The 25,495-nt window shown below is 34.6% G+C and overlaps 2 protein-coding genes across 3 annotated transcripts; one reads left to right on the forward strand and one right to left on the reverse strand.

The window, feature by feature from the left end:
- Window positions 1–242: 242 nt before the first annotated feature.
- On the reverse strand, window positions 243–5,353 carry LOC107897570 (isocitrate dehydrogenase [NADP]). Of its 2 annotated transcripts, XM_016823063.2 has the most exons (16): window positions 4,995–5,353; window positions 4,839–4,882; window positions 4,649–4,758; window positions 3,578–3,615; window positions 3,358–3,435; window positions 3,003–3,056; window positions 2,824–2,925; window positions 2,633–2,721; window positions 2,403–2,506; window positions 2,204–2,272; window positions 2,007–2,122; window positions 1,702–1,736; window positions 1,463–1,605; window positions 1,102–1,224; window positions 562–680; window positions 243–472 (listed from the first exon to the last, which is right to left on the reverse strand). In XM_016823063.2, the coding sequence occupies exons 1-15, from the start codon at window positions 5,260–5,262 to the stop codon at window positions 584–586; spliced, it is 1,470 nt and encodes a 489-aa protein (XP_016678552.1). In that variant the 5' UTR covers window positions 5,263–5,353; the 3' UTR covers window positions 243–472; window positions 562–583. The 2 variants fall into 2 exon arrangements, with proteins under 2 accessions (XP_016678552.1, XP_016678551.1); XM_016823062.2 differs by having other exon boundaries at window positions 243–680.
- Window positions 5,354–23,045: 17,692 nt separating this feature from the next.
- On the forward strand, window positions 23,046–23,894 carry LOC107895775 (uncharacterized). The gene has a single exon (XM_016821001.2). The coding sequence runs from the start codon at window positions 23,046–23,048 to the stop codon at window positions 23,892–23,894; it is 849 nt and encodes a 282-aa protein (XP_016676490.2).
- Window positions 23,895–25,495: the final 1,601 nt, after the last annotated feature.

The raw sequence follows: 25,495 nt of genomic DNA on the forward strand, positions 1-25,495 counted from the left end.
CCTTCCAACAAATATATAATGAACATAAGTGGCTTGATTTAGCTACATACAAATAAGAGCTGTGAAGCTCATATTTTAAACCAAGTCCGACTTAAATAACCATAAATAATATCAATATTATACATAAGCCTGACCCAATCTATAATACCTTATCTCTCGCGCATATAACATCCACAATAATAAACAGACCAAAAGTAGGACAGCTTACACGGCATAAAGATACAAAATTTTCACCATCCATGTAAAAAGGAGACCCATGTTATCCGGGTTCTTTATTATTATTATTTTAGATATACTTATTTGACATAAGTGAGGACATCAAATATAAAATCCCTTTTTAAAGGAAAAATGAAGATGCATTGATGCATGTTTATATCCTACAGCCACCCCCGACTCTAGCTAACATATAGCTGGAGACTACAAAATGTACCAGTTTCATAAAAATGTACATCCAATTGATTCCAAAGTGCTTCTGGCATTTGAAAAATAGGTTCAACATTCAGTTTGTGGTTTATGCCTTGTCATGCGCCATAAAAAATGTCTTCAAATGTTGGAAATTACCTGAGCAACTTAATGTAAGTGTCTACTTGCACAAAGCTGGTTCCCGAAGCTTCAAGTCAAGATTTACTGCAACAGCATCAATGAATTCTTCCGTGTTCAAGTAAAACTCTCTAGTTACCCTGAATTCATAAGTACCGAGTTAACTATAAGGTCATACGTTATTTTTGGGTCACTAAATGTTAACAGACATATAACCTTTTAAAGAAGACATATACATAAAGTGGCTGGTGCAGGTAAGGAAGAACCATCTGACGAAAGATCAGATTATGGGGGTGAAATTCACCTATATTATTCTAAATCTTCATTTTTCTTGGAGTACTCATGTTTGACACCCATGTCAGATGCATATTTGGACAAGGGTATGGGAGATGACCCCCCAAATATCATTCCAATACATGGAAAACTTATAACAAAATTGAAAAAGCCAGTGTTTGACACGTATCCGTATTCAACACTCAGTTACACCTGAGACTAAGTAACATAGAAGTTCAAAATAAGAAACATCAGCAATGGAAAACTCATACAACGAGAGTAACATACTTGGGTCCATGGGTTAAAATGGCAAGATCCTTCGTCATTTTTCCTGCCTCAACTGTCTCGATGCAAGCAGCTTCTAACTTCTGAACAAAGTCCAGCAACCTTTCATTTTTATCTAGTTTAGCTCTGCATGGGAATTACATGGAAGTTAAAAAAAAATAAAAAAACTAATTCCAATAATGATAATAATACTTAGACAAAAACTAGGATAAATCAATTGAAGGCACTCATATGTTTCTTTCCCAAAACCTTTATGTAAAATAAAGGAAAAGAAACAAGGAGTTCAGTTGGAACAAATACAGATAAAAGAATTCCAAGAGGAAGCTGAATCACTTTCCTTGAAAGCATAAGAAATATAAAATACCTGTGCTCCAACCCTCTTGTCCATGCAAATATGGAAGCAATGCTGTTTGTACTGGTTTCTTGTCCCTTTTGATGTAGCCTGAAATGTCGTGTTACAGTCCCATGAGCTGCCTCAGCTTCTAGTGTCTTCCCATCAGACGACAGCTGTGGAATTAGTGATTACAAAGATTTGCAACATTCAATGGCCAAAATGGAGAAGCTAATACAGAAAGATGAGAAACGAAGTCAATTGATACAAACCAACACAGAAGTCATCAGGCCCAAAGAACCAAATCCTGCATATAGCAAAAATGCGTTTAGACTCCAGAAAAAAAAAGATTGTTTCAAACTCGAGCGCTGATTTGTAAATGATTAAGCTCATTAACACAAAGACTATATCCATTTTTATCGGAAGGCATTTCAAAAACAGAAAAAGAAAATATGATTTATTATATTAATGGACAATCCATAGAAGTAAATTATTACTATCCCTTTTAATTTTTTTGTGTGTGCGTGTGTGCGCATGCTTGTCATATATGATAAAAAGCTTTCAACATAAATAGCACCTTGAGCAAGTAGATCACTTTGGACATCTCCATCATAATTTTTACATGCCCAAACATATCCCCCTTCACTTTTTACGGCATACGCCACCATGTCATCAATCAGTCGATGTTCATACCTAGACAAAAAATCCATCAAATATTTCACATATCTAACCAGAAAACTTAAGCATACATTCCCTAGAATGCAAGAACCAAACCATATAGAATTTTCTTCAAACTTGTCCTTCCAGTTTCGTTCATACACCTCTTGGAATATGTCCTTAAACCTGTAATAAACTTCCTAAGATAAGAATTCAGCAGTTCTTCTGCAAATAAAAAATCAGAGTAACCTTGAATAAAGAGTCCAATATTGTAGGACATTCAGGGGAAACGGAAAATGAGTAATGAAAACATCACCTGCCATCATACTTCTTCAGAATAGTGTTTTTTGTGCTCAGGTAAAGAGGCCACTTCTTTGAAAAAGCCAATGACATAGAGGACTGAGCAAAAGCACGAATTGACTGAAGAATCACAAAATGACAATTAAATTAATTAATCAATCAAAAGGCTGCAAACTTATACATGTAAATATATATCTACACATGCACTACTTTCATATTGGAAAAATGAACACAAATTTTACAAACCTCGTCCACATTATACATAGCAAGTGCTACACCAGGTCCTTTAAAGTTATAGACATCAAGCTCCACTGGCTTGTCTCCACCTTCTGGGACTAAAGATGGAAAGAAGGCAATACAGTTACAATCTTAAGAAATAAAATTTTTCTAGACTAAGTCAATGGCACCATGCCAAGCATGTAGGTTAATCAACTCACCAAAAACCATCTTGAGCTTTCCTGGTCCAGTAATCACTGTATCAGTGGCACGATACTGATCACCAAAGGCATGTCTGCCAATGCATATGGGTTTCTTCCAACCTATATAACAGGGAGAAAAAGTTCACAGAAGCTTTCCAAAATAATTCAGATTATTGTCAATCTGAAGAAATCCTTACCAGGAACAATTCTTGGTATATTCCTGCATAGGATAGGTTCACGAAAGACAGTACCTACAAAAAGAAGCAACACCTCAATTAAAAGGACTGAATATACAAGGAAAAGACACCAGTAAAATGAGGAAGAATTACAGCTAAGCATCATAATTCATCTGTTCTAAATACAGTGGATAGATGATTTAAAATCTTATTTCAGCACACATCCACCAATGACTGGTTATGGAAGACAAACCTTTCAAACTTCAGGATACTATTTAAACAACTAAAGGAAATCAAATCAATTCATGCAAGATGCCAACTATTCAACATTTATCCCGGAAATGAGAATACAATGAGATTATTTTGAAAGACAAACCGTTTAAGATGTTTCTAATTGTTCCATTAGGACTTCTCCTCATAGATTTCAGCCCAAATTCTTTTACTCTTGTCTCATCTGCATGATAAACATAACCTAACTTTAGTGTGATAAAAAGCTGAAGAATTAAAAAAAATAATCACCTTAGATGCTTTATATACAAGGAAACACATCAATCTGCAAGACTCTTAAATCATAAAAAAGCAAAAGAATGACTAACCAGGAGTGATTGTGGCACATTTGATGGCAACATTATACCTGAAAGAAAACAAGACATTCTTTACAGCTGCAGGTTTCAAGCCGTGAATAAAGAAAATATAACATTCTTGAAAACTTCAATCTTCATTTTCCTAAAACCATTGCAAAAACATTTTGCGTCCATTTGATAGGAAGGAAAGAAAGGGTTAAGGAAAGTAAAGGTTTTTGATCTAATGATTGAGAGACATAACATGTACTATTTTGCAACTCAACCATGATACTAGAAAATTTCCTTCCATTGCTCCCTCTTTCCAAAGATAGATAATCTTATTCTTCCCGACCTAAAAGTTAAATAAATATTCCATCAAATACTAAAATAAGAACCCACTGAACCTATGTTGTTTCAACTCTTCATTTTTCTTTAATATATGTATTTGACACCTGTATTTGACGCTCTGAATCCTCTAAATACATGGGAAAACTTGAAAAAAATGAAAATACCTAAGTCTAACACATATCCAATTTGAGACCGACATCCAAGCCCTAATAACATAGCTATGAAGAACTCTCTCTTAGATCACCTCACCCCAGGCGAAGCTCCTTCCATCATCCAGACTCAATCCGATAAGTATAACTCAGCAAAATGCAAAACCACAATCATTAGTATTACCATATTTTACAGTAAATTCTCTTTCACTTGACATGATAATGCTATCTTAATGCAGACCCAGTCTCAACAAAAACATATTATACCATTTATCAGTCATGTTAAAAATGCAATTCTAGCATTCTACATACCCAATATATTGTCATACATTACCTCAAAATATCTAAATACCAATCTTGTCTTCTTTTTTCTTGAAATATCCGTGATTGACAACAGTATTTGACTATTTGTCCCATATTGTAATATAGTATGAGGATATGAACCTACAAGGTCTCTCATAATACAATAATTTTTTTAAAAGAAAAAATTGAACATACCCGACATTCACACTAAATTACTACTATAACAACATAAAAAACCATCGGTTATTATTCTAACAACATGGCAAAGCTCATGTCTAAAAAGCCTGGTAAAAAAGACACTCACTTTAGAGCTGCTTCAGCACTTTCAACTGTAACTTTGTCATCAGTCGCATCACGATTCAATATCCCTAAATCAAAGTATTTCACGTCCAAATTCAAATAAGGGAATATAAGCTGCAATTAAACAAACAAGCATTGATTAACCACTAGCTATTAATAATTCTGGAAATGTGAAAAGAAATTCATATTCATACTTTGTCTTTTATCAAACTCCAAATAATCCTCGTCATTTCATCACCTAATTATTAAAAAGAAAAAAAAATCAAGCAAAAATAATAGTAAAAAGGATCAAGAAGAAAATGTAATCCATAAAGTCCTCATTAGGCGGCTTTTTAATAAGATTGTTGTACCGTCCATTTCGACGATCGGATTTAGAACTTGAACTTTATCGAATCCACTGGAAGAAGCGAAACACCGAAGGGAAATGGAGCGTTGGAAGTGAGGCGAGAAAACGAGTTGGTTGTTGAGAACTCCATTGCTGAAGAATCTAGAAGGAAGAAGAGAGGCAGGGTTGTTGCTTCTGAGGGCGAGAATCGAAGAAGAAGAAGACAACATGGTAGAGGAGGCAGGTGAAGAGGAGATAGCACCGAGTCGGACTCGGAGAGCCTGCTTTAGCATTTCTTCTTTTACTGTGCGTTTAAACGCCGCTCTCTTTTTACAGAGAGCGTTTTGCCCTGTTCTACTGGCTTTCACAAAACAAGCAGCTACTATTTTGTGTAAATTACACCATTACTTAATTAATAAAGATTAATTTTAATCAAATAAATAATTTGACCATCAATTGAACCTGTTGACATGATTTTGTTTTTGTTTAAACATTAAATTCAATTTTAAAAACCTCATAAATCATAAATCTAAAATAATAAAAAAAAATAGCTATACTTGTACGTGCTTATTGAAAAACAATTACGTATATAGCACTAATTAATGACTAGGATGATTACTATATCAATTCATATCATCAAAGATAGAGATGGATATAACAAATCACTAGGTGTGATAGTTTTTGTTAAAAGAAATGACAATGCAATTGGAATATTGGGTCAATGAATGGTTATGGAAAAAGTAGATCATATGGATGTAGAATGTAATGAAATTTGCTAAGTTAAATCATGCAAAAAAAAAGGAACAGAAGAGGATACAACAATACGAGTCATGGTTAAGAATGTCTTTAATCAAATTAGTTGGTGAAAAAGTGATTGACAAATCGATTTTAAGGTGTTAATTTGGACAAGGGATTCATGTTGAATGTGACAACCATACCAAGAGACCTGCAAGTAAAGAACAATGACATAGTTGTAAAGAAGCTTCGGAATCTATGAATAGGATTACATAACAAGTTCCCAACATTGTGTTCCTTTGCGAGACAAAGCTTAAAAACGCCATCGCTGATTCGCTTGGAAAGAAATGGGGGATGCAAAGTTGTTTTATAGTGGAGTGTAATGGCCAAAAGAGTGGACTAATGATTGTGTAGATAGTTGATGTGGCTTTACAACTATGCTTGTATTCATCTAATCACATAAACATGGATATATTAGAAGGTGGTAATAAAATATTTCACATAATGGGCTTTTATGGAGAATGTGATGCAGCAATGATAGATTCCTCATGGCAAGTACTCAATAGTCTTGTACGGTAAATTACTAGTTTGTGGCTATGATTCAAGGACTTCAATGAAATTATAAGGGACTAAGAAAAAATTGAAGGGAGTATGTTGTGTTTGTGGAAAATGTCAATTTTCATGTTACACTCTAGACTAGATTCAGGTGGTGGATTTGGATATAAAAATCATATTGATTATCGAAGTAACCTAAACAAAACAAATTTAAAACGAAATATTTATTATGCATGATTAAAAATTTATATTTAACATGAATAAAACATAAATTCAAAGATGTCATGCATCATTGATGATGATCAAGCAATAACTCGACGAAAATGATCTTAAGAACAAAAAAAAGGATAGTAAGTCTCTAGACTTGGGGTACAAGTCTCAATATTGATAACCCCTGAAACATAAAATTTAAAATTGTTTGTCCACTCTTGAAACTTGGTGCACAAGTCTTGATACTTTGGGTCAAGTCTTGAAAGTTGGTAATCAAGTATCAATACTTGTTCATCCAATATGTAAAAAAGACTTAACTTTCTTGGTCTCAAGATTTGAGCCCAAAAGCAGAAAATACCATTTCAAGTCATTCTAACTTGCTTCAAAATGAACCTAAACATGTTTGAACATGCCTCAAGAGTACATGTTAGTTCCAAAATCGATAATTGCAAGCAGAAACTGAGCTATATCAGAAGCAGTGCTATGAGCAATGACAATTGCTACAGACACTAGTGAAGAACAGAGTAGAAAAATAATAAATACTCGATATGTTTACATAGTTTAGTTTCCTTATGTCTGCAAGGCTTTGCCTAGAAAGATAATAACTATTTTAACACCTCATACCACAAGTTATTACAAGCACTAACACCAGATTAACGACCTCACTTTTGCACCTAAGATCATGATCACTCTCCTCTAAGTTTTCTTCCTGAAAACTTCGGATAAAAACCTACTGATTTACTTGGTTACTTACAAAATGCACTCTAAAAAACAAGTTCTAAATAACAAAATGAATGTTAAAATTCTCCACACCTTTTTACCTCTACAAGCCTTTCAATATATAATAAAAATTAATTACACTCAATCTTCTCATCAAAATAGCAAGATAACCAGCTTGAATAATATCTTCAATATGATTTACGAAGTTACTTGATCCAAGTCAATCTGCTTAAACTAGGAAGTCAATTTACTTGATCCAATTCAAACCAGTCTTCGAAATATATTTTCATGACAGGTTTGGATATCATAGAAGAGTTTGCACACGTCCAAAATATTAGCAAATATCTTAACCCAACAATTTTGTTGCAAAAAATTGTCAATTCCATATATGACAAGTTATAAGGCTGAACACTGCAAGAACCAGTGGGCATTGCTCTAGGCACTTCTCAAAACCACCTCAACAATATATGCACACAATAAATATATCAATCTATGTCTAAACCACAAAAAATTCCATCCAAAAAATGCTTAATCAAAATCTCACTACTAAAATAAAATATTATGCATAAAATTATATTACCCAATATCAAATTTGATTTTTAAGTTCAAATAAACGCAAACCATAATACCAAATATGTATTTATACACTAAGACTAGCATAGGCATTCACTTATTAACCAACACATATTATCAATCTTTTAAAAGTCCCAGTACATGCTCGTACATTAAGAAAACCAAACTGACATTTAAAATTTCAAAAATCGAGATGAGACTTGAGTCTAGGATGTCAAGGATTGTAATGATTCAAAATTCACAGGCATCAGAAAAGTACATTATCGGACCTCTGTCTTAGTGAAACGGGTTCGTAAATAATTATTAGGAATAATTATAAGTCTAGTAGTGTGTTTAATTAGATCTTAATTAGGTGAATTTGGTTTAATTTAGAGTAATTAAAAAAAAGGGATTAGATTGAATAAAGGGTAAAAGTTGAATTATAAATTGATAGAAAATAAAAAGGACCAAAAGGACAATTAAGCCACATTTGGAATTTGAGGCGGCATAAAGGAAATAAAATCTAAGATTTTTGTTTTAATTATATATATATATATTATATTATGTTAATTTATAGTATTATTAATTTATAACTTAAATAAGTAAATAAACTAAAACATGCCAATTGTATGGTTATAATTAAATACATGTGTAAAATAAAAAAAATACACTTGTAAAAAATTTGTATATTTTTTAAATAAAAAGTAAAAGATATTTATTGATTATTATTATTTAATTGATATTATATTAGTGAATAAATTAATAAGTTGACAAATGTAAGATAATGAGATGATACATGTATAATAATATGTATAATACAATTGTGATACAAGTATTATTTATTAAGTAGATATTTATTATTTATTATTAACAAGTAAAAGATATTTATTAGATAAATAATTAAAATTATAATATTTTTGGTATGAAAAACAAATTAGATAATGACATTTGTAATAATATGAATATATACATTTGTATTATAATTATGTATTTACTTAAATTTTAAGTTAAAGATATTTATTAATTAAATATTGATATTATAAGATTTTTATTTGTTAAATAAATAAAAGAAAGACAAATGGATGGTAATGATAGTGTACAAATGTACAAAGATACATGTAAACAAATATATTAATTATATTGTTATTAAATAGAATTTTATAATTATTAAATTAACTTAAATATAAAATAAAGTAAACAAAATAAAAAGGGATGAAAGCATAAAATAAATAAAGAAACAAAACAAAAGAAACAAAGAGTAATTCGAATAGGGAGAAAGAAAGAAGGAAAGAAAAATAAAAGGAAAAATTTAGGTTTCGGAGCTTTAAGCTTTAATAGGTAAGTTAATCAAGCCATTTTCTTTTAATTTTGATATTTTAGAAGTCTTAAAACAAGATTTTGATAGAATTAAGTTAATAGTTTGGAAGTTCATAAGTTTTTAAGTATAGTTTATGTTGAACAAAAAGATAAATTAGGGATTTAATTGAATGAATTCTAAGTTAGAATTAGTAAAAGGATTAAATTGTAAAGTAAGCTATAAGTTTTGTGTTAGAAGGACTAAATTGAAAGAAATTTTAAATTAGGGTTCTGTTATGAATATTAGATAACTAAGTTGAATATGGAAGGAATTTGAATAGAAACAAAGTATGAATTGAGTTAAGAAAATAAGTAAGTTTAGTTAGAATTAAATTGAAAATAGGATATAAATTGAATAGAATTTAATTATTTAATTTAAACTACTGTTGTAATTAATAGTGTAAATTATTTTAATTTTTGGTAGCTAATAAAGAATCCGAGACGTCAACGCAAAAGGGAAAAGAAAAGATAGTCGAGGAGTAGCTTGAGAAAATTTACGATTTGTATTACTATAACTCAAACTATTATTTATTAAATGTTATATTTAAATTTATATATAAGGTAAGTACATTATAAGGTAAGTATTAATATTTGAAATGAAGTATGAATAAGTATGAGTATTGAATTATATGTGGATTGAGATTGGAAGTATATTGAATTGATTGTATATTGAAATGGAATTGAAATTGATATGGAAATGAAATTGAAAAAAAAAAGAAGTGAAAGAATACCCTATTAACTAGTCGGACTATGTCCTATTAACTAGTTGGACTATGTCAAATATAATTGGCATGTCATATGATTTTGAGAAGGGATTTGGAGATGTGATTTGGAGATGCTGATGTTTATATCCTTCGGATTTATCCGAAGAGGCACTCTATACTATTCTGGTGTGTTTTGGATGGATTATATTATTCTGATGTGTTTGGGAGGATTATATGATACTGGTGTGTTTTGGAGTATTATACTGATGTGTTTTGGTTGGACATTTCTGGTGTGTTTGGATGAAATCTGTGTATCTGTCAAAGTCTGATTTATTTGAAATGAGTAAATTGAATGAATTTGATTATTTGAATGATTGAAAATATAAGAAGGAGGTATAAGTTGATTTATGAATCATTGTGATATATGTGATATGATAATACGTAATTAAAACTTATGAATTGATGGAAGAACAGATTGTAAAAAAATATAATATTGTTGATGAAATGATATAATTGTTGTCGAAACCATTTTTTTTGAAAGAGAAAAGAAAATAATTCAATTCCAATAGAAATAGGAAAAGAGAGAATAATCAAATTCCGAATTGAAGTAGGAATCCCAAAGTAATTCATCTAAATCCTCCCCCTTCAAAGAACAAAATACCCCTATTTATATACATGGGGTTTATTAAAAATAGCCTAACTAATTTTAAAATAAAATAAAATAAAATAAAAAAATCAAATCTTCTTATTTTTAGCCTTTTACTAAGTCAACAAATTTTGATAACTCCTTGGCTTTCTCCATCTTTTTTATTTGGCCACAATTTAATGATTGTCTTTCAATTTGGTCCTTTTTTGCTTGTTATCGACCAATTGTATCCTTTGGCTTCGTTATTATTTTTTTGGGGCCCAGGCCAAAATTAGCCTATTATAGTTGCCCCTCTTTGCTCATTGTCGTGTAACGAGAATGGAACAAAGACTATAAAATGGCCAATTTTGCTTGGGCCTGCTAAGTCTCGGCGCTTCTTTTCTTTAAGTAGCCTCGCTTTAACCCATTGCATCTACAGGGGTATAGGGGCTTTCGTTTCAATTTGCTCCGCTATTGTTTAGGGAGATATGATTTGTAATCTTCAGCCTGCTCCGCTGCTGCTCAAGGACATAAGGCTTACTGTTCTCGATCTACTCCGTTACTGCTTAGGGAGATAAGATCTGTAATCTTCAGCCTGTTACCCTACTGCTTAGGGGGATAAGGCTCACCGTCTCCGATCCGTTCCACTACTGCTTAGGGAGATAAGATTTGTAATTTTCAGCCTGTTACTCTACTGCATAGGGGGTTAAGGCTTACCGTTTTCGATCTGCTCCACTACTGCTTAGGGAGATAAGATCTGTAATTTTCAGCCTGTTACCCTACTGCTTAGGGGGTTAAGGCTCACCGTCTTCGATCTGTTCCACTACTGCTTAGGGAGATAAGATCTGTAATCTTCAGCCTGTTACCCTACTGCTTAAGGGGTTAAGGCTCACCGTCTTCGATCTGCTCCACTACTGCTCAGGGAGATAAGATCTGTGAATTCAGCCTGTTACCCTACTGCTTAGGGGGTTAAGGCTCACCGTATTTGATCTGCTTCACTACTGCTTAGGGAGATAAGATCTATAATCTTCAGCTTGTTACCCTACTGCTTAGGGGGTTAAGGCTCACCGTCTTCGACCTGCTCTACTACTGTTTAGGGAGCTAAGATCTGTAATCTTTAGCATGCTACCCTACTGCTTAGGGGGTTAAGGCTCACCGTCTTCGATCTGCTCCACTTCTGCTTAGGGAGCTAAGATCTATAATCTTCAGCTTAGGGGGTTAAGGCTCACCGTCTTCGATCTGCTCCACTACTGCTTAGGGAGCTAAGATCTGTAATCTTCAGCCTGTTACCCTACTGCTTAGGGGGCTAAGGCTCACCGTCTTCGATCTGCTCCACTACTACTTAGGGAGCTAAGATCTGTAATCTTCAGCTTGTTACCCTACTGCTTAGGGGGTTAAGGCTCACCATCTTCGATCTACTCCACTACTATTTAGGGAGATAAGATCTGAAATTTTCAGTCTGCTTCCTTACTACCTCAGGAAGATAAGACTTGTATCTTTGACCTGCTCTCTTGCTACCTCAAAGAGATAAGGCCGGTGGCTAAAATCTGCTCCATAGCCGATACATGGAGATAAGACTCGCCATTTTCGATCTGCTCTATAGCCGATACATGGAGATAAGATCTGTAATTTTCAGTCTACTTCATTGCTACCTCAGAAAGATAAGACTTGTATCTTCAACCTGCACTCTTGCTACCTCAGAGAGATAAGGCCGGTGGCTAAAATCTGCTCCATAGCCGATACATAGAGATAAGATCTGTAATTTTCAGTCTGCTTACTTGCTACTTCAGGAAGATAAGACTTGTATCTTCAACATGCTCTCTTGCTACCTCAGAGAGACAAAGCTAGTGGTTAAAACTTGCTTCATAGCCGATACATGGAGATAAAACTCGCCATTTCAGATCTGCCCCATAACCGATAAATGGAGATAAGATTTGTAATTTTTAGTCTGCTTCCTTGCTACCTCAAGAAGATAAGACGTGTATCTTCAACCTGCTCTCTTGCTACGTTAGAGAGATAAGGCTGGTGGTTAAAACCTGCTCCATAGCCGATACATGGAGATAAGACTCACTATTTTCGATCTGCTCCATAGCCGATACATGAAGATAAGATCTGTAATTTTTAGTCTGCTTCCTTGCTACCTCAGGAAGATAAGACTTGTGAATTCACTGATGTCGCTACATTATCCTCTGGAGAACACGCCCTGTAGACTCGGTTTCATATGCTTATGTTTATGCCAAATGATTAAGATGCTATGATCAAAATGAATCAGATGACCCTAATCAAATGCGCTATAAATGTATGAATGTAAAAATGCCATGAGAATGATTCCTTTTTTAAAAGCTTAAAATATCATCACTCATTATTCATCAAAGTTTTATCACTGTTGCATTATGCTACCTACTTGCCCGGCTAGCATTTTCCAACAGAAAACCTGTAGAAACAATCCGTTTGTTCAATTGGTTTACCCCATTGTAACATTGGGATCCATTTCACTGTACTTCTAGGACCCAAGACTTGTACCATTTTCAAACCCTCCCTTACAACCCAGAAGTATAGGATCTGAATCTTTCCATTAATTTGGTCTATTACACTATCCCTCAGGTGTCATGATCAGATGTGTACACCTGATATTAGCATGAATAAGGAATATCATTTCTTTTCTCGAGAATGATCCCCTTTTATGCTTGGGTTAATCATTATTTGTCAAGGTTGTATCACCGACGCAATGTCTTGTCTCTTCGTTCAACTGGTATCTTTGATCAAAAAGTTGAAGAGATAGTCATAATTTAGACTCCTCTTTCTCAAACATTCCCAACCCTTAGGCTTGGTAAGTTCTAAACAATAATCCAGTTTCAGGTTCTTGTACCATTTAGAAACTTCCAGAGTAATACGCAGAACCTCTTTTGTGAAGGTATTATTAGTCCATTAATTATTATTCCAATGCAAAATGCTTGAAAAAGATCATAACAATGGATAAGAGAGAAAATAACTGGGAGCATAGCTCAAAAGATTGCAAACGTAATAAGAAGGAAATTTATTGAGGCGTATCAAAGATAACAAATTTAAAATGGGCAAAATGGAAAACTAGATGCCCTAGATATTGCAGCTTGAGCTTTTTTGTACCAACTTCTTGAGGATCATTTTGAGCTCAATTTATGTTTAGGGAATCCGGAGTACTTTGTCGATGCCCCAAGACGTAGCATACTTCTTCATTGTTAATTTAGACATAGTAAGACTATTGTATGCCCCACTTTGATCCAAATTTGAGCCACCATTTTTGGGTTTTCAACTCAAATCCCCTTTGGCTTCAATGCGCCATTTGCGGGTTTTCTCTTTGGCCTCTCTTGTTTCTTTTTCTTTTCTTTTGTGTTTTTTTTGAAACTGTTAACTGTGACTGAATCTGAGTTCATCGAATTGGGCAGGTTCTTGTCATCCATCTTTGACAATATCAATGCTCCTCCAGAACATGCTTTCTTTACTACATAAGGTCCTTTCTAGTTTGGCATTCACTTTCATCTAAAGTCTTTTTGTATAGAAATGATCTTCTTCAACGCCAGGTCCCCAATTCTCTAGGATGAACCCCCTTTTTGTCGCAAACCTGCATCATCTGACTGTGACAGATATCCTTCAAATTCGACTGATCATATCGGGATTGGATCTATTCTATCTCATCCAACCTTTAGTTCTGGCAAGACTTGGAGGAAAAAAACAATGGACAAAATGTTTCCAAAACTAATGAGAAAGGCATTGCCCCAATGAAGGTCTTATCCAACGTTTGATAAGAATAGAGGGTAAACGGTAACTTCTTTATGTCAATCTTTACAAGTCACAGTCACTTTCCACAATCTTTTTTGTTGTTTTTGTTTTTGTTTTTTCTTTCTTTTTTGTTTCTTTCTTTTTGGCTGCCTTTGCTGCATTGTGATATGGTGTCTGATCTTTGAAGACTGTAATCTTTTGACATTGTGTAGTTGTATTAGACATGATCTTTTCTGATATTACCTGTCGGTACCCCCTTTTTATGACTATCGACCTTGTAACATTGACATATAAAACAACCTTCACCTTTTTCGTGAAGACATCAATGAATACTAAGATGGGTCGGTGTATATTAGACGAGAATGTCCTGATAACATCCATGCCCCACATATGGAAAATCTGTGAAGAAATGGAGATGACACATAAGTATTGTCTTCCTCCATTTGGCATTTACGGCATAACTGATACAATCCCCTTCCATAGTGGATCAGCAGTACCTGAACCTCATGATTAACCTGGCTAACGTAAAACCCTTAGCATTTGTCTTTCGAGCACTCTATAGCATCTTTAAGCACTCTATAGCATCTTTACATTTTAGTAGCCTAGGCATATCTTGATGTGATTATGTGAAAACCTCTTTGAATTGGGAATAACCTAATGATGTATCGCTTTATCTTTGTGGTGAGCTAGGCTTCGACCTTCATCTCTTTCCTAGGCTCGCAATGTCCACTGACTCTTTGTAGTATAGAATCTGTTTTTCATCCTGTTCTACCATTCTTAACAAATCAGGATATAGGCTACAATCTCTGCCATCTTTAAAGTCTTGAGATCCGCTTAAACACATATCTCACCCCAAAAGGGAGTCAATTATAACGTTGCTCATGTCGTTGATATCTAGAGACCTATTGTAGGTACAAAGCCATATTTCCAAAGAATAAATGATTTTAAGGATGATTATTTATATGATATGATCATGAATGAAGAATAAAAGAATATTTAAAAGACAGTCCAAAGAACAAAAGAATATATATTATGAAATGGAAAAAATGAAAGAATATTTGCTCGACAAGATGCATTTTATTGATATAAAAATTCTGGACACAAGCCTATGTCACAAAAGGATTCTTATTGCCTCTAGGCTTAAAGCAACAAGCGTGTTTTGAATATTACCCTAGATTAGCTCTAAAAATACAGGGATCTTTTCCACAGTCCCCTTGTTCAAAACACTCCCAAGTATGCAAGGATTTGGAAACTTTTATTCCCTGATTCTCTCTTTGGATATGTCATTCAAATTCCCCTATATTCCTTTCTTATATTCTCGACTATTGTGTTTACCCCATTATCAGTATGATTAGGTAACGAATTTCCTACGCCAGGTGCATAATCGAATTTCACAATACCCCTTTTGATGAGCCTTTCGACTACCCTTTTGAAAGAAGTGTAGTTCTCTATTGAGTGTCCTATGACTCCCGCCTGATATTCACATTGGGCACTTGTATTGTACCACTTGGGGTATGGGGCTTGCAACGGTTTTAAGTAGAACGGGGATACAACATGTGCATCGAATAGACTTTTGTACAGCTCCCGATACATTATTGGAATGAGAGTAAATTGAAGCTTCTCTGTGTTTTGCTTTGTATTGGGCTCTTGTCTTGATGAAGCTTGCTGGCCCGTGACCATCATTCTCAGTTGATTTACCGTGGTTGGTTTCGCATAACCCACGCTCACATTGCTAACCTCGTTTTTTCTTTTTTTTGAGCTGACCTCCTGATGCTTTCCCCAGCCTCTATCTTTCCACACCTTATTGCATTCTCTATCATTTCACCAGACATCACTATGTCCGCGAAACTCTTAGTTGTGCTGCCCAGCATGTGATTAATGAAGGGTGCTGTCAAAGTATTAATGAAGAGCATGGTTATTTCTTTTTCTAGTAATGGTGGTTGGACTTGTGTAGCAACTTCCCTCCACATCTGGCATATTGCCTGAAACTTTCACTCGACCTTTTCTCCATATTCTGTAACGTGATTCTGTCAGGCGCTATGTCCGTCACATGGCCGTACTGCTTCATGAAGGCCTGTGCTAAGTCTTTTCATGATTTAACTTAAGTGTGATTCAACTGATTGTACCATTTGGCCGCAGCCCCAAAATAAACTGTCTTGGAAACAGTGAATCAATAACTGATCATTATTAAAATGACCAGTCATCCTCCAACAAAACATCGTGATGTAGGCATCGGGGCAGTTGGTTCTATTGTATTTCTTAAACTCCGGCATTTTGAACTTCGGAGGGAGCACTAGATCTAGAACCAAACTTAACTCCTTAGCATCTATTCTGCAATGATAATCAACGCTTTCCAACGCCTTGAATTTCTCTACCAACCATTTATATCGGTCCTCCAGTTACTTGGGGAAATTCTACTCTTGCTTTTTCTACCTCCGCTACCTCATCGAAGTCAGGGACTGTAAGATTTGCCCGATTATCTTCGGGGTTAGAACACGAGCCCGTTGAGAAATTTATCAGTGCCGAAGTACTAGTCTAATGTTGGGGTTTGATATTGACAGACACCCCTTGTGGTGGTACTAGGGTATTTGTTGGAGTGAAACCTGGAGGGTAAGCAATGATCTCACTGTCATCCTCAGTATTAACCATGGGACTCTTCTATTTTTCTGGCTTTCCCATTAGTAGCTGAGACAATTGGTTCATCATATTCTTTTGAGATTCTAGCATATGATCCTTCATATCCTGCTGAATCTTGGCCAACTGTTCTTGCATATGTAATTGCAGCCGATCCTGCATTTCTTTCTACATTTGTTCCAGTTTTTCCAGCTTTTGATACATAACTCTAGTTTTTCTCCGTGTGTAGTAGTGATGTTCCAGGGTAACTATAAGACGATTTCTAATTAATTAGAGTTCTTTTTTGAAGTTTAATGCACGTGATGCAATGCAATGCAATGCAATACAAATGTATGGAATGAATGCAAAAGAAAGTAAGGCGTTGATTCTGAATTCAATTCTATTAGAACAACTTTTCTAGAAAACAAATTCCCTTACATAAAACGGATTACATATGCGGCTTTGCCCTCATATTCCAAGAGATCCCTTTTTCTGTAAAAGTCAAACCACGCAAACTTCTAATAGATGCCTCCACTAGCTCCTTTTTGCTTAATCCGGGCCACGACTTATTACCCACTTATCCTCGCGATGCTTGTTAGCTCTTTTAAGAAAGTCGGGACATGATGGCTCTCGAATAATCTTTATCGACTTGAATCATCAGGTAAATTCTTATTTTCCTCCGCGAACTATCAGCCTTCTTTGGTTGTGTTTACTTGGACCATATTTAGACAACCGTATTATAATCCACTTTATCAAGAAATTCGTTTTCTTATGACAAGCTGTTCTATTTAGTAATCAAATATGAATCAACACCTCCTTTCTATGATGATGTAATGTAATGCAGTTATAAACAAAACAAAACACGTTAGCACAGGAGGAAAAAAATAATATAGGACACCTACTTGGGTAACCGCTAGGGTTTGGAGTGGCTCTACCTAGGGTTGGGCTCTTAAGGCTCGCTATATGCGGTTTGGTTCTAAAGTAGAGGTACCCGAACCAGCAGATTCCTCGATCCTCACCCATTATAGGCTCATGTGAACCGAGTTCAGTTCAGGGGAATACATTTCCCTATGGCCATGCGGAGATGAAAATCTCACGAAGACATAGGTACGGATGTATCCCAGAAGTAATCCACTAGCCCTTGCAGAGGTGAAAACCTCACAAAGATGTAGTTTCTCACTTCTACTTAAAATGTGTGGCCACAACGGTCATGCAATGCAATGCAATAGTCTACAAGACTCAAACCATAACAGTCATACAAACAAATGCAACAAAGAATCATGATTTTCAAATCAAATTTTTAATCTTGAACAAAAGGACAAAAAATAATCAATTTCACGACTTGACTCTCTTATTGGTTCCCAGTGGAGTCGCCAAGCTATCGAAACTATTTTTTTATTTTTATTTTTGAAAGAGAAACGAAAATAATTCAATTCCAATAGAAATAAGAAAATAGAGAATAATCTAATTTCGAATTGAAGTAGGAATCCAAAGTAATTCATCCAAATCCTCCCCCTTCAAAGAAAAAAATACCCCTATTTATATACATGGGGTTTACTAAAAATAGCCTAACTAATTTAAAAATAAAATAAAATAAAATAAAATAAATAAAAATCAAATCTTCCTATTTTTAGCCTTTTACCAAGTCAACAAATTTTGATAACTCCTTGACTTTCTCTATTTTTTATTTGGCCACAATTTAATGATTGTCTTTCAATTTAGTCCTTTTTGGCTTGCTTTCGACCAATTGCATCCCTTGTCTTTGGTTATTGTTTTTTTGGGGCCCAGGCCAAAATTAGCCTATTACAATTGTTATATAATATTAAATGGAAATTAATCTTTATGATTTATAATGTTTATGATAAATACAATTTAAACTATTTGAATTATATAGTTTGAGTTATTGTAATACCACTAAGTATAAAATACTCAGCGTATGGTTGTTTCCGTCCGCAAGTCAATAGAAGTCTAGAGTTTCAATTCAGCATCCAAACGGACCCGACTTCAACGTAAAATTTTTGGTGATGTTTTCTTCCTTAAATGAAAGTAGCATGTACATAGGTATTATAATGGTTATTTTGTTATGTTATATAATTATGTTGTAAATAAAAGCATTTGGTGTTTTGATGTTTTAAACTAGTGAAATGGTAGAAAATTGTTTATGGTATTAGTATGAATTAAAATGGTTTGAATGATTTTATGAATTAATTAGAAATGGTAATTAAGTTATCAAGCCAATATGTTAAGTATAATTTAGGTATATTTGAGTATATAAGTGCATTGGTTGAACTACTGGAATTAGTATTAGTTGCTGTTTGAAAATTTACAGGGAAGGTTAGAGATTCATAAAGGGGATATACCGAGCTTTTTTTTTTAAATTACAGAAAAATTTACTATGCAATTTGGGCCTCGAGGGTCCATTAAAGGGGCTTTATAATTTAATTTTAATATGTTTGTTATTTATTTATGAATTGTACATAAATTGATCGATATGTTCAGTAATACCTTGTAACCCTGTTCCAGCGACGATTTGAAGTTAAGGGGTGTTACAAGAATAGTCCAATCATAACTTAAAAGTACTTTCAAAGCCTATGCATGGAACAAATAATTTGTACGCTGAGCATTGAAAAGTTCAATGATGCCAATAAATCCAAATTAAGCAATAAATCATACTAGAGATCAACGTAAACAACAAGCGACTAGATCTTAAAAAGTCAAATGTCATCATATAACAACAATTTCCATAGTGTCCATATTACATACCAATGGATCAATTCAACATCATGATTAGTAGGCAACACCTCAATGCTTAATAGCATGTATTCAAGTATTAAAGTCGTCATTGTTTCAATGAAATTCTAGCAATACAACATTGTTTATTAACTAATTATGGAACCAAATACGGATACATAAATTAATCATTAACACTCCACAGTAGTGCGCACACGTTTCAAATATTCAATAAGCATAAACTTGACATAGTAAAAATCATTTACCAATAAGCATTTAACCAAACATACCATTGTCAACCAATCCTAAGCTAGATTACTTAATCTAATCTATACTATAAAATTGAATTAAGCTAACACAAATAAAAACCATCAAGCCTCGGGGAACTTCTCATTCCTTTTGGCCTTTAAGGACTTACCACCTTTCTCGCTACAATCATCAACCAAAACAATGAACATGATTAGAAAAAAAATAATTAAACAAAAAAACCACCTAAAACTAATCATGTGATGCAATTTGATAAAGCAAGAACTTTACTGCATCTATTTAAAACTCAATAGAACTCTAATCTAACCTATCCACACCTGAAATCTAACCTTAGAATCAAAATTGGGAAATCTTAAACACTAAATATCCACCAGCACTCTTATCTCTAGAACACCTTAAGTACTCAACAATAGCATCTTAAGATAGATCAAAATGAATTTTTTGTTTAATTATTTTTTTTCTAATCATGTTCATTGTTTTGGTTGATGATTGTAGCGGAGGTTGGAGCTACTACGAAGGTTCGGAAGAAACAATATGTTCCTTGGCTAGTTGGAGGTGATTTTAACGATATACTTTTTGCTAATGAAAAGCAAGGGGTAATTTTGATAGAAGAGGCTAGAATGGAGGCATTTCGTCAAAATTTAGTCTTGCCAGTTGATGGATATCGGGTACTTGGGACCTTGGTTTACTTGGGAAAGGGGGCGGCTTTTGGATAATAACATACGTGAACGAATTGACAGGGGTGTTGCTAACGATGCATGGATTCAACTTTTTCCTTCTTTTTCGCTGAGACACCTTCTGCACTCGTTCTCTGATCACTGTCCTTTGCTTATAGAGACAGAGGTCAGAGGAAGGAAGAGCAGAATTGATTGTTTTCGCTTTGAGGCATGGTGGGCCTTAGAAGATTCATGCGAGGTAGAGGTTAAAAAGCTGTGGGAAAGTAGTTTGGATTCATTCCCAACTCATATGTTAGCTTTTGCAAAGGGATTGCAAAAAAGGGCAAAACTGATTAAGTCTAAAAGAGGCCGTCATGTCAAATAATTAGCTAGGAGGTTGGAGGTCTTGAATGGCGTTGAGCGTTCAGAGGAGTCCTTGGCTGAACTGGTTGATGTTAAAATATAGATAAATTTGGAAATGGACAAGGAAGAGTGATATTGGGAGCAACGAGCAAGAGTCAACTGGTTAAAGATGGGTGATAGGAACACTTCGTTCTTTCACAAAATTGCTTCTCAAAGGAGACGTACAAATCAAATCCATGGCTTACAAAGGGAGAATGGCTTTGTGGCTACTGATAGCATCGAATTTGGGAATATTGCTCGGGACTATTTTGTTAATCTTTTTGACTCTCATGGGACAGGTAATTTGTATCACATCCTTTCAGGGGTACCTTGCAGCATTTCAGAAAGTATGAATCAGTGTTAACTCGTTCCATATACCGAGGAGAAAATTGTTGAGGTGTTAAATAGAATGGGCCCTACAAAAGCTCGGGACCAGATGGTTTTCCGGTAATCTTTTATCAGAAATATTGGAGCATTGTTGGAAAAGAATTTTAGACCTATCAATCTTTGTACTGTTCTCTACAAAATTATCGCCAAACCTATGGCCAATCGCCTTCAAAAAGTCTTGGATGGTAGTATTGAAGACTCTCAAAGTGCTTTTGTACCGGGTAGACTCATAACTGATAATGTGTTACTGGTATACGAGGTCCTTCATTATTTTAAGAACAAGAGGTCAGGAAGAAAGGGTTTTATGTCTCTAAAGCTGGACATGAGCAAGGCTTACGATTGTGTGGAGTAGCCTTTTATCAAAGGTATGATGTCAAAGCTGGGTTTTGCAAATTCTTTCATTGATTTCATAATCAAATGTATTAGTTCGGTTCAGTACTCAATTTTGCTTAATGGTGAAGAAGGGCAAAAATTTAACCCACCACGAGGGCTTCATCAAGGAGATCCGTTAAGCCCATACTTATTTTTGTTTTGTGGAGAGGGTTTGTCTGCGCTGATAAGACTAGCCAGGCAGGATAGGAAAATTTTTGGGGCTAAGGTTTGTAGATCTGCTCCACCAATCACATATCTCATGTTTGCCGACGATTGCATCCTTTTTGGCGAGGTTACTGATAAGGGGATTCAGGTGATTAAGGACATTTTAAGAGTATGAATCGTGTTCGGGCCAATGTGTTAATTTCAAAAAGTCAATGGTCTTCTTTAGTTCGAATGTGGCTGATTATGATAAGAATCTGGCTTTGCAGTCTCTAAATGTCCGGTGTTCGACAGAGGCTGAAAGATACTTGAGACTTCCGAATATGGTGGGTCGAAAGAAGAAAATGGCTTTTCAATCTCTGAAAGATAGACTGAAACGGAAGATTGATAGTTGGAGCACTCGGCATCTATCTCAGGGGGAAAAGAAGTATTTATAAAATCAGTGTTACAGGCCATTCCTACTTATACAATGTCTTGTTTCTTTTTACCAAAATCCTTGTGCGTAGATTTGGAGAACATATTAGGGGTTTTTTGGTGGTAGAAAAGTTATGGGAAGCGAGGAATTCACGTGCAATTGGAAGTCTTTTTGTGTCCCAAAGGAGGAAAGGGGGATGGGGTTTCACAATTTGAATTCTTTTAATATTGCATTACTGGCCAAACAGGGTTGGCGTTTGTTACGTAATCCTAATTAATTATTAGCGCGTACACTGAAAGCCAAATACTTTAAAGAGTCAGATTTTTTAAACTCCAGGTTAGGAAATTTACCTTCTCTTACCTGGCAAAGCATATGGGCGGCAAAAGGTCTCCTTTTGAATGGGATGGGATGGAAGATCGGTGATGGCATGAACGTCTCTATTTGGGGTGATGCTTGGGTTCCTGGAAGCAGTGAGTATAGAGTTCAAAATTTGAATGTCAATTCTTATTTGTTACTAGTGGCAGATTTGATCGATGCTAGTACAAAGAAGTGGAAAACTGAACTGATCTTTAATACCTTTTCGGTCAGTGATGCGGAACGGATTTTATGTATTCCTCTGTCCATGAATAAGCAGGCAGATCATATAATCTAGTGTAGAGAGCCGAACGGGGAGTACACGGTTTGCAACAGACACAGATTGATTTTACAAGAGGGACAGAACAATACACACTCTAATTACAGGCATTTTTACAAAAGAATTTGGAGTTTAGATCTACTTCCTAAGATTAAAATTACAAATTTGAGGCTTTTTCGCAACTTCTTGCCTATTTTTTGTAATCTTCACTATAGGATACTGATGGGATCTGCTATTTGCCGGAGGTGTCATAATGGACCGGAATCCAGTGAGCATGTATTCAAGGAGTGCCCTATAGCAAAGGAAACATGGTCTATGTTAGGATTTAACTGGCCTTCTCAAGAGGATAACTCAGATTTTAGTGATTGGCTTAATAACATTTTTGAGTTATTTTCTTTTAATCAGTGCAGGACGATTGCCTGTGCTTTATGGGTGCTTTGGAATACAAGGAACATATTTATACATGAAGGTGAACTAAAGTCTGGATCTCAAACGACAGCTTTTATTAAGAACTACATCAGAGAACTGGATAGGTTGAGTTTGAGCTTACCAACGATGCGGGTTCTTATTAGTCGATGGGATGCCCCAACGGATCCTTGGGTAAAGATCAACTTTGATGCTGCTTTCAAAAAGGAATTAAAGGAGTCTTGTTCGGGTTTAGTAGCAAGGAACGCAAGGTCAGAAGTCATTTTTGCTAAAACAATATTTCATATGAATATACCGTCTGCTTTTGCTGCTGAAGCGATGGCGTGCCTCCAGGCGATCCGTGTTGGGCTACTTCAAGGGCTGCGAAAGGTAAAAGTTGAAGGCGACTCCCGAACGGTTATTCGGAAACTGCAAGAGAAAGTCGATGATAGATCAGAAATCGAAGTTTTTATACAAGATTCAAAATATCTGAGTTTCGATTTTGAGTCCTGTGTTTTTCGATTTGTATCAAGAGAGGCAAACAAAGTGGCTCATCTTTTTGCTAATGAGGGTTTACAGAAGAATGAGACAACTTATCTGCAGAATACACTCACTTCTAGTGTGGAAGAAGCTCTGAATGAAGAGCGACGAAGGGTGAAGTCCTAGCGAGATTGATTTTAGTGGATTGCATCAGGAGAGTCTTTTGGGAGGTGAATAATGGGAGGTGAGAAAGAGAGAAACTCTTTTTTGAATTATCTAGGGAAATGATGGGCACTATTCAGCAATTAATGGAGGTGATCATTAAAGTAACGTTTTCCCAGATGCATTTTGATAGTTTTGAGAGATGGGTTGAATGGGAAACAGCTGGCTTGTAGAAGCCTCTAGAGCTTCCCATCTTTGCCAAGCTGGATCTTTTTTCATTTATCTTGTTTTCTGTTTTGGATTGGACTCTTAGGTCCGTGTTTAGTTGTTTCTGTTTTGTTTGGGTTTGGGTTTGGGTTTTTAGCCCGTTTGAATTGTTTTTCTGTTTCTTTTTGTACTAGGCTTGTTAGGCTTGGTCTTGTTATTTTGTTTTAATAAAATCCAGACATTTTGCTTCAAAAAAAAAAGTTGAATTTTTATCTTTCCATTCTACTCTAAAACTAAAAACTAACAAAAATCTAACTCAAGAACATCATAGAAACACTATATTAAAACTTTTTCTCACTACTCTTAAAAATGTCAAAAATAAAAAAATAATGAAGATAAAATAAAAAAATTACTTTTCAATGGTTAAAAATCATAGATTAAAGTTAGAAAACAACTCACCTTATTGGAAATATAAAAATTAAATCAAGAAATCAAAAGTTGAACAACTCCTCCACTCCACCAAAGCTAGCCTAAAATGTAAAGAAAAGAGAAAGAAATTTATTGAGTTTCTATCTTGAGAAATCTTATTTAAAAGGAAGAACATTTTGAAAAATAATCTTACCTTATAATTTGATTCAATAGAAATCAAAGTGTTGATTTGAAAATGTCAAAATAAATATAGAGTACTTAGAGAGAATTTTGGGAAAAATAATATTTTGCAAAATAAGGTGGGAAAACCATTCCCTTCATTAACTAACTCAAACATGGAATTTTGCTAATAAGGACTTGGATAAATACCAGTTAAGGACCTCTTCTTATCTAAGTGTTATTTTCTAGTTTCTCACATTAACCACACTAATTTTTTCAACCTTACAATCTAGTCCATAGGCTTTAAATACTAATCAAGTACTGATTCTAATTAATAACAATTAACCAATTAATAATCCTATAACTCACTATAGTGCCCATTCCCAAAAACGTCTCAATTTGATTTCATAGAATGACTCGATTTAAGAAAATATTCCTAAAATTAAATTTTTCGACACCAACAAAAATTGGATTGTTACAATTCAAGGATACCTAAGAATAATGTAATTTAATAGATTTGGGTTTTAATAGCAATTGTTACACTTGGACCAATAAGCGAAGGGTAGGGAGTTAATATGAAAATAAATTGATAGATTTGTAGATTAGTTAACTAGTGTGTAAAACTTCCAAAGGCCATAGTTAAACTCTTAACCTGCATTGCATCTAATCATGCACCTATATAGGTGGACTTATATAGGGGCATTGCATCTAATCTTGCACCTATATAGGTGTACTTATATAGAGGTTAGGTTAACACTGGTGACAGAGGTAAGGGGAAATGAAAATAGTTTGAAGCTCTATAGACATGTGAAACGAGAAGCGAGAAATTA

The sequence above is a fragment of the Gossypium hirsutum genome, chromosome A10 (genome assembly GCF_007990345.1).
Source record: "Gossypium hirsutum isolate 1008001.06 chromosome A10, Gossypium_hirsutum_v2.1, whole genome shotgun sequence".
Taxonomy (NCBI): domain Eukaryota; kingdom Viridiplantae; phylum Streptophyta; class Magnoliopsida; order Malvales; family Malvaceae; genus Gossypium; species Gossypium hirsutum.

Bases quoted from the DNA above. Each gene is read 5' to 3' on its own strand.
- LOC107897570 (XM_016823063.2), bottom strand. From the start codon at position 5,262: ATGCTAAAGCAGGCTCTCCGAGTCCGACTCGGTGCTATCTCCTCTTCA. The intron at 3,057-3,357 runs GTTTGTCTTTCA...TTCTTTTTGTAG, and splicing joins AATTAGAAACATCTTAAACG to GTACTGTCTTTCGTGAACCT. The intron at 1,737-2,006 runs GTGCTATTTATG...TGCTATATGCAG, and splicing joins AAGTGATCTACTTGCTCAAG to GATTTGGTTCTTTGGGCCTG.
- LOC107895775 (XM_016821001.2), top strand. From the start codon at position 23,046: ATGGGATCTGCTATTTGCCGGAGGTGTCATAATGGACCGGAATCCAGT.